The 15,033-nt window shown below is 34.2% G+C and overlaps 1 protein-coding gene across 1 annotated transcript in view; it reads left to right on the top strand.

Annotated features, from left to right (window-relative positions):
- LOC149803331 (neuronal acetylcholine receptor subunit alpha-3-like) overlaps positions 1 to 8,088 on the top strand; it is a 38,397-nt gene extending 30,309 nt beyond the window's left edge. Inside the window, exons 4-6 of the mRNA XM_089951358.1 lie at positions 1,073 to 1,159; positions 5,002 to 5,117; positions 7,609 to 8,088. Of these exons, the coding sequence (XP_089807484.1) occupies positions 1,073 to 1,159; positions 5,002 to 5,117; positions 7,609 to 8,088 (683 nt within the window). The remainder of the gene's footprint in view (positions 1 to 1,072; positions 1,160 to 5,001; positions 5,118 to 7,608) is intronic.
- Positions 8,089 to 15,033: the final 6,945 nt, after the last annotated feature.

The following is a 15,033-nucleotide window of genomic DNA, read 5'->3' as shown; positions in this document are numbered from 1 at the left end:
ATTTTTATTATTATTATTATTATTATTATTATTATTATTATTATTATACCGAACACAAAATCCGAGCAAATCAGAGTGATGAGTGGGAAATTATCTAGAGATGATATTGCAGCGAAATACAGACATAAATTAAAGTTTGCAAGAGGGAAACACTCAGTTACGGTTGCTTCTTTTTCAGTAATACATTTATTTTCTATGTTAGCCCCTTTAACGAAGAGAATTCAAAGATACGGAATCTGAACACACTGTAAACCCGAGATTGTATATCATATTTCTTTTCGCGTAGTTTATCGGAGGAACTCATATGCAAAATAGAATGTCCACGAATAACGTTGGTGAAAAGGAAAATTAGAACGATAAGCAGTACTTTTAGAGGTTCTCGGAATTTAGTTCACGCGAAAATGTTTAAGATCGGGATATCGCAACGCTACAACACAATTTAAGTATATTTGTACTGGAGAATATTACTGTGTTGACGGCTTGTTCTTTCGGTTTCTTTGTGCATATTTCGTCTTATCTTTTTGTTACTATTTACTCAGTTCCGAATGATTGTCGTCATATCATCGGATGTCCCGTGTTTGTATGCTGAGTGAGAATTACATGAAATGGTGGGTGGGTGGACCAATGCATTTTTCTAGGATCCTTTCTTGTTCGACCGCTGTCTTTCAAACGAAGTCATGCACAAGCATGCAAGATGAAGTTTATAATTCATGCAGAATTTATTGCTTTAGATTTTAAAAAATCTGTCGTTGCACAAACATTGGTGTCTATTATAACTGCACGTTTTTCTTCCAAATGCACATGTAATGTCTATCACATAAAAAGTACAATTTCCCACGCAAATGCTGGTACGTTTTGTGGAGATTTAACATTTACTGAACACAATGATTTTAAATCAAAGAAAATTTACCAATATGCAAAAGGTAGCGTTATTTTACGACCATATATATATATATATATATATATATATATATATATATATATATATATATATATATATATATATATATATATATATATATATATATATATATATATATATATATATAACTGGAAAGCCTTTATCTTTCAGGCATGAATATATTTGTGGCCTTCTTTGTGCTGTTGCTCCTCCTTGCTGAATCTACTCCTCCTGCTGCTTCATCGATCCCTCTCATAGGTAGGAAATATTTGTTTGCTTGAAAATGACACTGGAAAATGAAAAGACAAACAATGTTCTTTAACAAGCAATCATTTACGTGCACTTATTCAATCTATTAAACACTGAACCTATAAGGGAAGAAACTGCAATATAAGTTAGTTTTTCAGTCTAGGTCTCGTCCTGTTTAGATCAATTTTGTACCAATTTCCCTGTGTATTTTCTGTAATAAGTTCACATAGAATGCTTCAGCATTCTACCAAAAACATGCATAGGAAAAAGACAACAAGAAAAAGTGGATGGACAATTTATTCAATACCATGATGATTTAGATCGAATTTATGAAATTGACCAATTACAGGTTAGACCAAAAAATATCAATTTATAATGTTAAGAAGGAAATATGGAAGGTGTTAGAAATAGGTCTAGAGCAAAGTTGATTAAAGAGGAGGGAAAGGCAATCAAAATATTTCTGTAAAACTAGATAGTACTCTAATCAACAGCCAAGACGATATTTTGCAGCAAACAAAATCATGCTTTGACAATGTTATATGCATGTAATAAAAGGCTATATGCATATAAACATATACACTTAGTTGATATTCCGTCTCTTTTGAACTAGACATATATTTAAAAACTTGATCATGATCAATGACAATCATTGGAAGGGTCTATAACTTTTGATGAAAGAACATACATTTAAAAGTATGGATAATACTAAAAGCCTAGGGTCAGACCGATGCAAAATTGAATTGTAGTAGTTGTTTTGGAGAGAGGTTGGTCCATGTTTCTCGGAGCAATATATTTTTATGATAATACCGGTTAATATCTTCTGTGCAAAAACATGGGGCCATTTCTTACGTCTTTAGGAGTACAAACCAAAAATAGGTTTATAGCTTGCGGACCTATCGTGATTTCACCTTAGTCTTTTAGGAGGGCGTGAATTTCAAAAAAAATAAAATATAATCTTCCTGATATTTTATGTCCTGATCAAACCCGATTTATTACGGTGATATATCAGTGAAATAATTTGTCACATTTATAATGTTATGTTATATAATATAAATGTTCGATTTTTAAAATAATAAATTCTTTAGCACGTTTTTTTTAATACAGTATAAAATATTTTTGAAATTTTGGTTCTGATTTTAAACTTCCAAATTTACCTGTTATGGAAAAATAGTACATTCTGTATGTCATCATTGTTTAATATGAAACGATAAGTAGAAGTAGATAGTGAGATTCCTTCTCACCTTGTTTATTTTCTATGCGCGGAGATTTTGGCCTGGTTGTAAACAGGGAGATTCCTTGTCACCTTGTTTGTTTTCAATGCGCAGAGTTTGGCTTGTATGATCATGATACATCAATATGAGAACATATCAAATAGCACAGTAAGCTAGTAAGCTCTTTCCCAAAAGTATCTAAATTCTGTATTTGATTTTGTATATCAATTTTAGAATTATTCTTGACAAAGTAATAAGTACTGAGAAGACAAAGTCAATATAATTTGGGAGTCGATAATATCCAGTATTAAATATAACCCAGAAAAAGCCCTGGATTTGTAATCCTATGAATTTATTTTTTATGAATACAATTTTCATTATATCTGAATACTATGATAAAGTTAAATAACTACTGCGAAATTAGGGAAATAAAGAATTAGTTATTCAGTGGTCAAGAAAAGTAATTACTCCATTATGAAAGATATCAGTTATTAATAGTTTGGCATTACTAAAATCTAATAATTTACTAGTATCACTACATAAGAACATCCAAAGACCTGAATTTATCTTTATATAAGTTTGTTTTGAATAGCGCTAAAACAAAATAAAAAGCATAATGTCTAATATAATACAGGGAAGTTGGCTTGAAAATGCTAAATACACATTTATTGGTCAGTCCTCTTCAGTGGAAAGCGAGGCATATCAGTCACTTTTCCAGTTCTTTGTCTCTGTTGGGAAAACCACTCAATCCATTTTGTCCTGGTCTCCCTTCTGATCCTTATTTTCTTTTTAGACTCACATCTGTACCCATTAACTCGAATATATCCCCAAACTGTTTGTGTCACGCATCCCTTTGCTTCTGTTAAATTAATACTAGAAGAAGATGGGCCCCTAGCTGCACTCAAGGATCGAATGAAATTTCATCCATCGCGATAGCTCGTACTTGTCTTAAGACTGAACATGGCGGCAAATTCATCGTGACCGAGATTTAAATATCTCCTATAATTATTGAAAATCATTGTTTTAGCAGCTTCGAGAGATAATTTCTCTCTAATTAGCACCATGTTGCACTTTTACACTTTACATGTCGAAGTTATGTAATGTTACGCTGCCATGTTGCGTACAGACAAAACAGTCAACAGTAATAGAAAAATCACTGACTGCAGATATTCCATGCATTCTGAAGTATCGGTTTAAGTGTAAATTATTATTTGCCATTACTAAATCCCTGCAAAAATGTTTTGAAGTGTGGTTTGACGGCGACGTGGTGTGTGTGTGTGTGTGTGTGTGTGTGTCAGATTTGGAGTTTTAACGTAGCTTTAAAACAAATTCAGTCATATCGCAAGGATGTCTCTGTGACAGTTTATGGTGATGCCTAGCACTGAGATATTATGATACTGGCATGTGGCAACATGTCCCACCCAGGCACATTATCCTGACACCAGGCCGACCAGTCCTAACACAAATCTCCTAATGCTGAGTACCTAGCGAGGCAGCTGCTAGTACCATTTTTATGTATTTGGTCGACTCGACCGGAATTCGAACCCGCGACCTCCCGAATTCGAGGCGTACGCTCTAACCACTTAGATCACTGGAGCAGTCAGTGACATCGTTACCCAACCATTATTTTTATCCTGTGGTACCTTGTTATAGGATGAATAAAAGATTCTATAGAATAAGAAGAATAGAATTAATGTATATAATCCAGACCAATTGAAATTGTTTCTACCCTCTTCTTTTCTTTCTTTATTTGTACAAAATATATCGGGCTAAAAGTACAGTTTTAACTGAAGATTTGAGACAAGACGTAACGATTTTAAACCCTCGATCACATGAACGCTGTCTTAAACTGGAAGAGTCTACAAGCACATAGGATAGAGACGGAAAGGTAGTAATGTATGAGTCCTATATGTAAGCGATTACTAATCCATATACGGTCATGCAGAAGTTTTCTCCTAGGTTTTACAAATGTCTAATAATGATTCGTTCTTAAAACGTTATGCACTTTCAACCGTTATACCAATATCAACTTAACATTTAAAAGAGGGCTGACTGATTGTTGTTTGGCAAGTGCTGCTTATCTTGATATTTATTGTAATTTTCATTTTGTTTGCCTCCTTTAAACAAAGATTTAATTAAAATAATTGCTTCTTTCTATTTCCGAGCAACGGATTTCTCACTGTATGATATGATATTTTAGAAACAACTTATAGTTACTCAAACAATTTCCATAACCTGAATGAATTGTGACACAGATTGAAATATACACGTTCATAGGTGACACGATTCTTGATTTGGTATGAAATTCAAAACAGCAGCAGCAACAACATAACAAGAGTTATTCCAGCCTAATGGTAGGGTAAAAAGCATTTTATTTGCACCCCCAAGTTAGCCACTTCTAACTATTCGTAGATAAAGAATGAAAAAAGATGCTCTCCAATTGTCATGTTTTGTTGTACATTATTAATTATTCATCCCCAATGAACTCAACTGAAATTAAATGCTAATAAATGAAATGTCCCTCAGCATGCAAACATCAATATATACTCAAACACTGACTTTGGTTAATCTTGAATACTTTTTCAAAGTATGAAGAAAAAATGCTCAATATTTTAATTTCATTTTTTTTTATTATTTCAGGCGCCTACTACTGTTTAAACATGATTATGATCACACTATCCACTTTCTTCTCCGCCGTTGTGGTCAATCTTTATTTCCATGGAGCAAGGTCCCTATTGCCGGATATTATCCGTAGGGTAGGCAAAATTCGATTGGACGTGAATTTCCGTTTTGTAAATTATATTGTACTTTGTATGCATGCAAGAGATCAATAGGTTTGAGGCCATTCATGGTAAAATATGCTCAGTTTTGAAGGGTTTGCCACAATTCCTCCGTGGAATAAATTGGGATAATAAAAAAACACAAACGCCGAAAATGAGTAATTGTATATTTTCCCTCTTAACATACGTACATCTCAATTCTACATATTACCCAAAAATCATTAAAAGAATCCTGACCATAATTTACCTTTAAATTATCCAGGACGACCCATTATATCACGTTGTAATTCATATACTGAAAACCTATGCAAATGTATTCATAGCGCTTTACAACCTTTAATGAAAACACTTCCTTCATACATTAAAGATACTACTGATGTCAACAAAACGTTGAAGTCTATTCCACAGCTATCTGTTAACTCAATCCTGGTATCATTAGATGTAACATCACTATATACTAACATTCCACATGTAGATGGTATTGAAGCGTGTAAATCTTTCCTTGATAACAATCCTAATAATAGCACCCTACCTAGTGAAGATGTTTATATAATAATAAAACTTATCTTGGAAAATAATTATTTTCAATTTAATAATACGAATTACATCCAAATAATGGGCATGGCATTGGGTAGTCATATGGCTCCTTCATACGCTTCCCTTTTCATGGGTAAATTAGAAAAAGATTTTCTTCAAAACGAAAAATTTAATCCATCTGTTTGGTTTAGATTTTTATATGACATCTTTATGATTTGGAATCATTCAACTGAAGTACTGACAATATTCATTAATCGCATAAATCATTTTCACCCGACGATTTCATTTACTTATACTGCATCTAGTACGCATGTTTGATTTTTAGATGTAAATGTAATAAAAAATATTGATAACACTATCTCTACAAATATTCATGTCAAGGAAACTAATATCCACCAATATGTAGAATATTCTTCAAGTCATCCCATGTCATGTAAAAACGGTACACTATATAACCAGGCCAAAATATACCGACGCATTATTTCAGATGATTATCAATTAAAAAAGTAATTGAATGAATTAAAAACATATTTCCAAAACAGAAATTATCCTACATATATAATTGATTCTGCTCTGAACAAAGCCGTAATCTTACTCAACACGAGGCTTTAAGCACAGCAAAATGTAAAATAGAGAAAAATGTAATTCCTTTCACAATAGAATATAATCCTTCATTACCTAATGTAGGAATTATAATTAATAAATATTGGAGTCTCCTAAATTTATCAAATAAAACCAGCATAAAATCACTTCACAAAAATAAACAAAGATTTTCTGATTAGAACTAAACAGACAGAAAATAAAAAAGACAAATTTTCGTCATCTAAATGTAACAGACACCGGTGCTCTCAATGTGCAAACATGAGGGAAAGTGTTTCTTTCAGTAACGCTAATATAAAAGCGGTTATTTTCTCTACGTTATAACACTAACTGCATATCAACTGATGTGATTTATTTGATAACCTGTAAAAGAGGTAGCATGCAATATGTTGGACAAACACTTCAACAATTTTCTAAGAGAATGAATAATCATCGCCTTCATATAAAAATTATAGAGATCCTCACTTTTCCTCCAATATTTCAAAACACTGTAATACCAATAATCACTCTCGATTTTTCTTTCATGCCAATAGATATTGTGCATGGTGACATGAACAGACTCATAAAAAACGTACTGGATTCATAAGTTAGATACTTTGTATCATAATGGCCTTAATAACAATGCACTATATCAATTTATAAAAAAAATATTAAAATTTATAAATTGTATATCCTTTATAACTATATAATTATATGTATGACGGTTTATCTCCCTTTTATTTTATTATTTTATCATGGAATAATGAAATTATCTGCGTGATGCGTATAAGCTAACATTTTTTTGGAAACAAAAAACATTTTGGATGAAGGATTTTTTGTTTTTTTCGTCTTCTATCTTTCTTCTAAAGTATTATTCATTCCATAAAGAACCCAATTCAAACTACATGTTTGTCCTGAGGACTCAAAAACTCACACAAACATAGCATAAATGAATGAAGCGACTTTACAATGGAAATCATTTGATTGAAGATGCAATGTCAAATTTTAAAGTAAATCATATTTTTATGGAACAAATGAAAATCGATCTTCATTTAGGGTTGTTCTGATATTTAATTCCAAACCAACTTTATTTTAAATCAAGAAATCCACCCACTTAGTTCATTACTTTCAATGCTCTCAGAGATTTTCCTCTTTTAGCTGCTTAACATCTTGTATTAACTTTTTCTGTACTTTGATTTTGGGTTTCTTGTCAGCATCTCTTTGTAGTGTAAGGCAATAGCGTTATGCTTATTGTTCAAATTTTAACGCTTTTCTTCCATTTTTAAAATTTCTTTCTTCTTTTTTTTTCCCCTTGTCATCTAACTTCTTTCTTTTCTGTATGTTCTTACAGATCATGATCCAATACATCGCAAGGATTTTCTGCATGCACGATCAAATAGTTGACCCACAAGCCAAACACCAGACAGGGCCTAAGCACGGAATAGTGCTTAACAATCGAGATAAAGTACATAGTGAGTCAACCCACGATAAAGCTGGATATTTTGAGATGCAAACGGGCGATCCTTGCAAGGGACTATTAAATGGCAATGCGAGTGTATCGAACATGGAACATACAAGTCAAGATACAAGTTCTTCAGCTTATGAAATTCACAGAAGTAACTCCCAGCTGGAGAAAGATGTGAACGAGATAAAATCATTCATGAAAATAGTGATGGATAAAACCGCCAAAAAAGAAGCCTCGGAAAAGATTGCACGAGAATGGAAATTTGTCTCCCTTGTTCTCGATCGCCTATTTTTCTTCACGTACCTGCTCATCACCGTTGTTTCATTTTTAACCATTTTTGATTTTGCATTATTTACAGAGAACTGATAACAATGGCAATATTTAATAAACTATCCCAAATAATTGCAGTATTTTTTGTCAGTAATGAGAATAATATTTACATGTACTCTTCTAGTTTTTGTTTTAATTTCAAGACATTTATATAAATAACATATATCCAGTAAGGTTCGAAAAGCACTTATGAGGAGAATGTAGTAATTCACGTTCACTTACAAAAGTAAAATTTGCTAAATGATTTTCATATTATTTACAAAGCATTCTCCAATGTCATTACACCACTAATCATCATATATTACGTGAATTTTAAGTTAATATATTAGAGCACTGGTATGTAAATACATATATGCAGGGATATATAATATACAAAAACAGCACATATGTATGTCAGATATATTATAAATCATATTTCAATGTCATTACCAAATGAATCATATATCACCGTGTTTTAGATGGTATAGCAGATACCCTTGCTTTCAATGTAGACCTTAATCTAGCGTCACATAAAGATCTGCCGGATCATAATCTGTCTGTATTTTTCTACTTGTAATTTTAGCAATTAGTATACATGTGGGGGAGCATCTTCGTGTTTCGCAGTCGGATTGGTGTTATGTAAGGAAATCACTGGCTGTGAGTTCTACAAATATTTCTGAATCAATTTATATACACATGCCAGTTAGAAAGAGGAAATGTTATTTGTATTTCATCAACATCAAACAATGGAATAATGTAGTTTCACATTTTGTTATCATTACTTATTCGATATCAATTATCCAAATTTAGGATGGAAATATTATGAAAAAGTTATGACATATATTATATTTATTTTTGCATTTTCTTTATTCCTGCAGATTCATACAGATGCATTTGGTGACTCTTTGTATTTAAAGGAAAAATACATATACATCGAAACTGAATGCATCCGCCATACGAATTGTTAAGTGATGAAGCATTCGTGCATCAACAGTGTAGATCATCCCATCCCGATTGAAAATTTTGTATTAATGGAGAAAGTGATAAATATTGTTAGATTACACGTAAGGAATACCAAAAGTAAAGTAGACAAAGGTATATGTTACAGCTGTGATAAACGAAAGGTAAACTTGTATATATATCTGTGTAGAAACTTAGACACTTGTAAAATCAGACTAGAAGCCGTGTTTTATATAATGCTTTGTTCTCGTTGAAATCATGTACATCAGGTCAACATTTTCAATCCATATAGGAATCAATCAGTGTATTAAAATCTAGTTGAAAAATATGGATAAAAGCAGACACATATCGTAAAAAATAAAAATAAAAAGACATTAAATTAGTTGTCAGAGCAAAAATTATATATTTAAATTCAAACAAACAATATGCAATTGTTACATTGTCTTACAGCTGCTGGATTACTTGTATCTGAAGTTTCCTTTCATGGTAAAGCTGTGGAAATCAACGGCAAAATAGTCGTGCACAAGTATTGCCAAATAAAGAAGGTAAATGCTGGAGGGCAACGATAAAATACAGTAAAACATTATAATTAAAGTTATTCGCCTGACTTCCCCACTCCTTCTTCGCGAAAAGAAACTAAAATCCATTTTGGTCAATGGAGTCGTTAAAATAATAATAATAATAATAATAATAATACAAAGTCGTTTTATTTACACCGTAACAACACTTATGGCATATTCACCATAGTATGCTCGAGATTCTAAATGAATGTTACAAGAGCCTTCTCGCTGCGGTACAACGCCGGCTCTTTGGAGACTCCATCACAGCGTACGACTTTGCAGCAAAAGCCGGACGCGACCTGTTTAGCAATTTTGTGTATTGCCTTTGTCTGGACTGCCGACAGGACCTTCCTTTGGCATGCTCAGTGCCTCGAAATCGGCATAGGTGATGTATGCGACACGCATCTGGTGGTGGTGGTTCTGAACCGTTAAGATCTATTTTCTGACTCCGATAAGGTCATGCGCTGTGGCTTTACCGTGGCAACCTTTAATGTCGGCTTCCAGTAGGTCGGCCAGGTTGAAGACATGGAGTACGGACAGCAGACGCACTTCTTATTCCTCCATGTGTTTGTTTGTGTGCCATTAGGCTTAGGTCTTTAACCCAAACATATCGGCTATTTTCCACTCTCTGTATTTCACCTTCGACGCATGCGAGCAGCAATAGGTCCATAATGCATTGCCTTACTTTCACGCTGATGTATAGCGGGTAGGGAGCCATTTTAACAACTAACGGCACAAAGTGCCATAGTTTCATTGTGGCGCTCAAACTTACCAATGTTGCTAACCCTGACGAGAAAGTCGATGCCTGTAAAGTCAAGCTTGCCCTGGTACCTGCCATACTTAACGTATTAACGATATCGCCTGCTGGGTCCGTGTTCCTCATATTGATAACAGACCGTGGTGGTATGTAATTTGGTGTTGGCATATATGCGAAACGCCAAGGTCGAGCACCAGGCAACGGAAAAAAAAAAACACTCATCCAGACCACTCGCGCATGTATTATTTCATGCTATGCAAAAATGTGGCAACAGCTTGGTTAACTAGCAGCCCGATTCCATCAATATGCAGTACGGTGGCTTGATCGCTGTGAAAGTATGTCGTCAGTTTTTATGCAGTGCCGGATTACCAAATAGGCAGAGTAGGCACCGGCCTAGGGGCCCCACGACAACGAATCAAAATAATATTGATAAAACGTATTAGGAGATCATTTGCGAGGGGGCCCCAACATTTCGACTGCCTAAGGGCCTCCACAGGGTTGAATCCGGCACTGTTTTTATGGTGTCCATCCCATCTTCTTTATCCTAGATGTCATGCTGGCCTGACACGGCTTTCTACAACTGTGTTAACAGAACGAGGCCGAAGTTTATATTGTTAAATTTAATTTCCTTGGAAATAGCCTCAAGTGCCTTTAACGAGAGAATTACGAAATGCCAAAGCATCGGTTTCACCCTCATAATTTTCACGCACAACGACACAATAGTTTTTCAGAACTGGGTCGGCTCTGACCTGGCGATCTATAGAGTCGGAGCATAGGACTCGGCTTTATCGTCTAGGAGCAGAAGCTGGCCGTTGGGCAGGATTGTTAGGCTCAACCCTACGCCGTGGTGATGAAACAGGAGGATAAACCCTGCGTCTAGAATCCAAAACTGGTTATCTGGTAGGCTGAAGAGCCCCGTGTCACAAATAGCGCGTCACATTCTCTCTGGGTTAGCTGCCCTTTCTTGAGCAGCTCACTCAAACGTGTGATCTTGACAGACTGCTGTACTAATGTCACGCGTTATATATCATCCCAATTCTCTAAATGTATTTTGTTTTGGTTTGCTTATGTAAAGCGTTGTATGTATTGTCCTAATTCTCGGAATTAATGTTGACTTTGCTTGTAGTTCACAAATAACTTTACTCTTCTGTATTCTTGTTCTGTTTTCTGCTCTTTTCGTTTCTTTTGCAACATGGTTACCACCAGAACTCACATATCCTGTCATTGGTCTATGTTCCATTACAACACATCCTGCATCTTTGCTCCCTGTTTCATCCAAAGGCATTTGTTGTAGCCTCGAAACCCCCATGTCTACGCGAATTGTTATATCATTTTGCTGCCCATGTTTATAATACAATTTATCACATAGTCGGTACACTTTGCCTATAGTGTGTGCAGTTTAATATTTTTGAAATTATACATGTAAATATATCACTTTATGTGATTCTCATTGGTCCAAATAAGCCCAAGAAATTACTGTGCAGTATTCTCTTTACTGATTGGCTGCGGTCGTGGGAAAACTTTTATAACCCAGCCTTCTGGAATTTTTTGTTTTCATTTAACATTTTGGCCGCCATTTTTTCAATCGACTCGCGAAAGGAAACTGGGAAATAAAATGGCCTCGTCTGTTTCAATATTGCCAGTTTACCCCCACAGGGGTTTGTTATGTATAACATATCATAACATGAAAAATGGCAAAAAGACCAAGACAAGAACAATAACAACAAGTACATCTACCGGTATTGTTTAGATGATAACGAGGGTGGAGGTGGGGATGGATGGGCGGTATATCTGTAGCATGATCCACCCTATACACAAGCGTGGTTTAAATGTGAACTTACTGAATTAAATATACTCACCTTTGTTCACATTAGAATGTAGACATAAAACCGGTCTCCCCAACTGACAGAACTTTACGCGGTAAATATTTGATGCCAGTCCTACTCAGAGATTTGTTTACGTCTTCTGTACAGTCTAATGTTCCAAATTAAATACCGCGAATATCCGGTCACAAATACATTACAGTAAATATGTGTATTTCTGCATCCAGAAATAATTTTTCACAAAATTGTCGCAACAATTTAATGTTTAGTTGTGGAATTTCAACGTAAACACTGTCACCGTGTTGTGTTGGCCAACTAAAACCGGTACTCTACACCGTATCAAGCAATGTGACATCACACACAAAGGACATTTTGTGTTGACAAATGTTTTGTCTTTTGTTGTCGTTGCAATTGGTTTTAACGCCATTTTTCAGCACACGATATGCTTGCTATACATGGCGGCCAGTATTAATGGTGGAAGAACCCTGGAAAATCCCGGAAAGAACCACCGACCCACGAGAAGCTACTGGCAAGCTTTCTCACATACCCACTTTGGCTGAATCCGAGACACGAACCCACGGCGACAGAGGTGAGATGGCAGTGATCCGTAACGGAAAGCGCTTTAGACCACTAGGCCACTCGGAGCACCGTTTGTCCTTTGTAAAATGTTGTTTATTTGGATGGACGCTTATTCTTTCATTTATAGTTATCAAAAATGTATAATATACTTTTACTATTTCAACTTTGTTCGGCACTATTTTTGACGCACAACAAATGAAAGGTACAGCGTCTGTCAGAATGAACGAAATTATTAGTTCTTCTTTCTATCTAAATAATTTCTATTAAAATAAAACTACGTGATAAAAAGAATCTCAAATAAGTAAGGATTTAATATTAAATTATGAAAATCGTTTTAAAAAAATCTCTAAAACACGATCCTTTCAATAAACCGTCCAAGAGACCATCATATAAAGACCTCACTCTCTCGTTGCTACAACTTTCAGAGTTCCCACGCCTTCTAATAATAAAAAAATTAAGTGTTTTTGCAGCGTTTCTCTTGAATGGATTTTTTTTAAGGATCATAATTTAAAAGAAACAAAAATATTCTGGCTTTCAAAAACATGCACATTTTAAAAACTAAAGCTGTTTCTATTTTCAAATTCTCCCATAACATTTGAATTAGACATATGACTTTGTACCAAATCACAGGATATATAACTAGAAACAAATATAACTCTTAAAATTTATATAAATGTGCATGTAGCTCATTTTAATTTACATAATAAAAATGTCAACTTTCTGTTATATCGATATGCAGAAAGTGTTTTAGGCAAAGGTTTTAAATTTGGACTGAAAGCCTTCCAAATGTATACAGCTTGGAATAAAAAGAACAGATTTTTTTCTGCATACAAAATCTTTTTAAAAAACACCAGTTTATGTCTAGTTGGTGCCCTGAAATTTGTTTTTAAAAATCTGACTGGAGTGTATATTAATGCAGTCATTGTCATGAATACATAGAGCATGTGATTCTGCATTGAAAATGTACTCATTAGTCGGTAGTAGGGATGATTTTGCTATATTAATTAGGGTCAAGACTTTTCATTTTAAAATATTATAATCTAATGTTAGTAAATCTTGCTGGCTAGAACTTTTCCCTCGTTCCATCCATCTTGGCAACACGTTTAATTGTATTTAATCAAAATAAATTAGAGTCCAAGCTGGACTCCAATATATGGACGAAATTATCTCTCTCTAGCCAAAATAGGGGGCAAATCGGCGAAAACAGGGAGAAGCGGGTCTACCAAGTTACAAACAACACAATTCATACCAGACGGTTAAAATGGGGATGAAATATTACTAGAAGATTTTCTTATATTGCTTCACTGCAGTTGTTGTGCAACTTAAAACGGCAACTCCTAAAATAAACAACAGTCAAAAACCAGCAACCGTCTCCTGACCAGATGGATTCGTCACATGCGTCTGTAAGATGAAATATTGGAAACAATGTTTTATTATTAGTAATGGTCCTGGATACATCCACAAAGTCACAATCTGCTTCAGACTGGGCTACACAAATAAATTTTTCATTCGTTTTTCAAGGATCATGAGTGAATTTTCGGCAGAAATTCCGTAGTAAAGCATTATAATACAAAGATTCTAGTTGTCAACCAAGGAAATCGGGGACACGAGGGGAAAAAAATTGTGATTATTTTGAAATAGTCGTGACACTCACCGCAGCAATGAAAACTTCCAAGTGGAAGCCAGAAGAATGATAAACTCATTTAAAAACATTAAAACCATTATCAGCACATGCTTAATTATTTCAATTGTAAACATTAATAGTGACAGCACCTGACCATAATTAAAGATCATTACGAACTTTTTGTTTATTACCATGTTTGATTTTTGTGTCCTGAACTGATTTAAATGCAAACACAATTAGCAGGATCATCTATGAACTGGCAAAACCATCTTGATCAAGGCCACTAAAATTAAGGTAATTTTCATGTCATTGATCAAGGCCACTAAATTAAAGTAATTTTCATGTCACTGATCAAGGCCACTAAAATTAAGGTAATTTTCATGTCACTGATCAAGGCCACTAAAATTAAGGTAATTTTCATTTCACTAATCAAGGCCACTAAAATTAAGGTAATTTTCATTTCACTAATCAAGGCCTCTAAATTAAGGTAATTTTCATGTCACTGATCAAGGCCACTAAAATTAAGTAATTTTCATGTCACTGATCAAGGCCACTAAAATTAAGGTAATTCTAGAATACAAAATATAAAGCTGACCTGAAATAATTATGTGATATTTCTATTAATAAAATAAATCAGAGATTCAGAAATCAATAATAAATGCATTTAACTTGTGTTTTAAATAAAATATTTTCAAATGT

This window comes from Sinohyriopsis cumingii, chromosome 3 (assembly GCF_028554795.1).
Source record: "Sinohyriopsis cumingii isolate HCF-2022 chromosome 3, ASM2855479v2, whole genome shotgun sequence".
NCBI classification, from domain to species: Eukaryota; Metazoa; Mollusca; class Bivalvia; order Unionida; family Unionidae; genus Sinohyriopsis; species Sinohyriopsis cumingii.
Note: the sequence above shows the minus strand (reverse complement) of the source record. Positions and strands in the feature narration are given on the sequence as shown.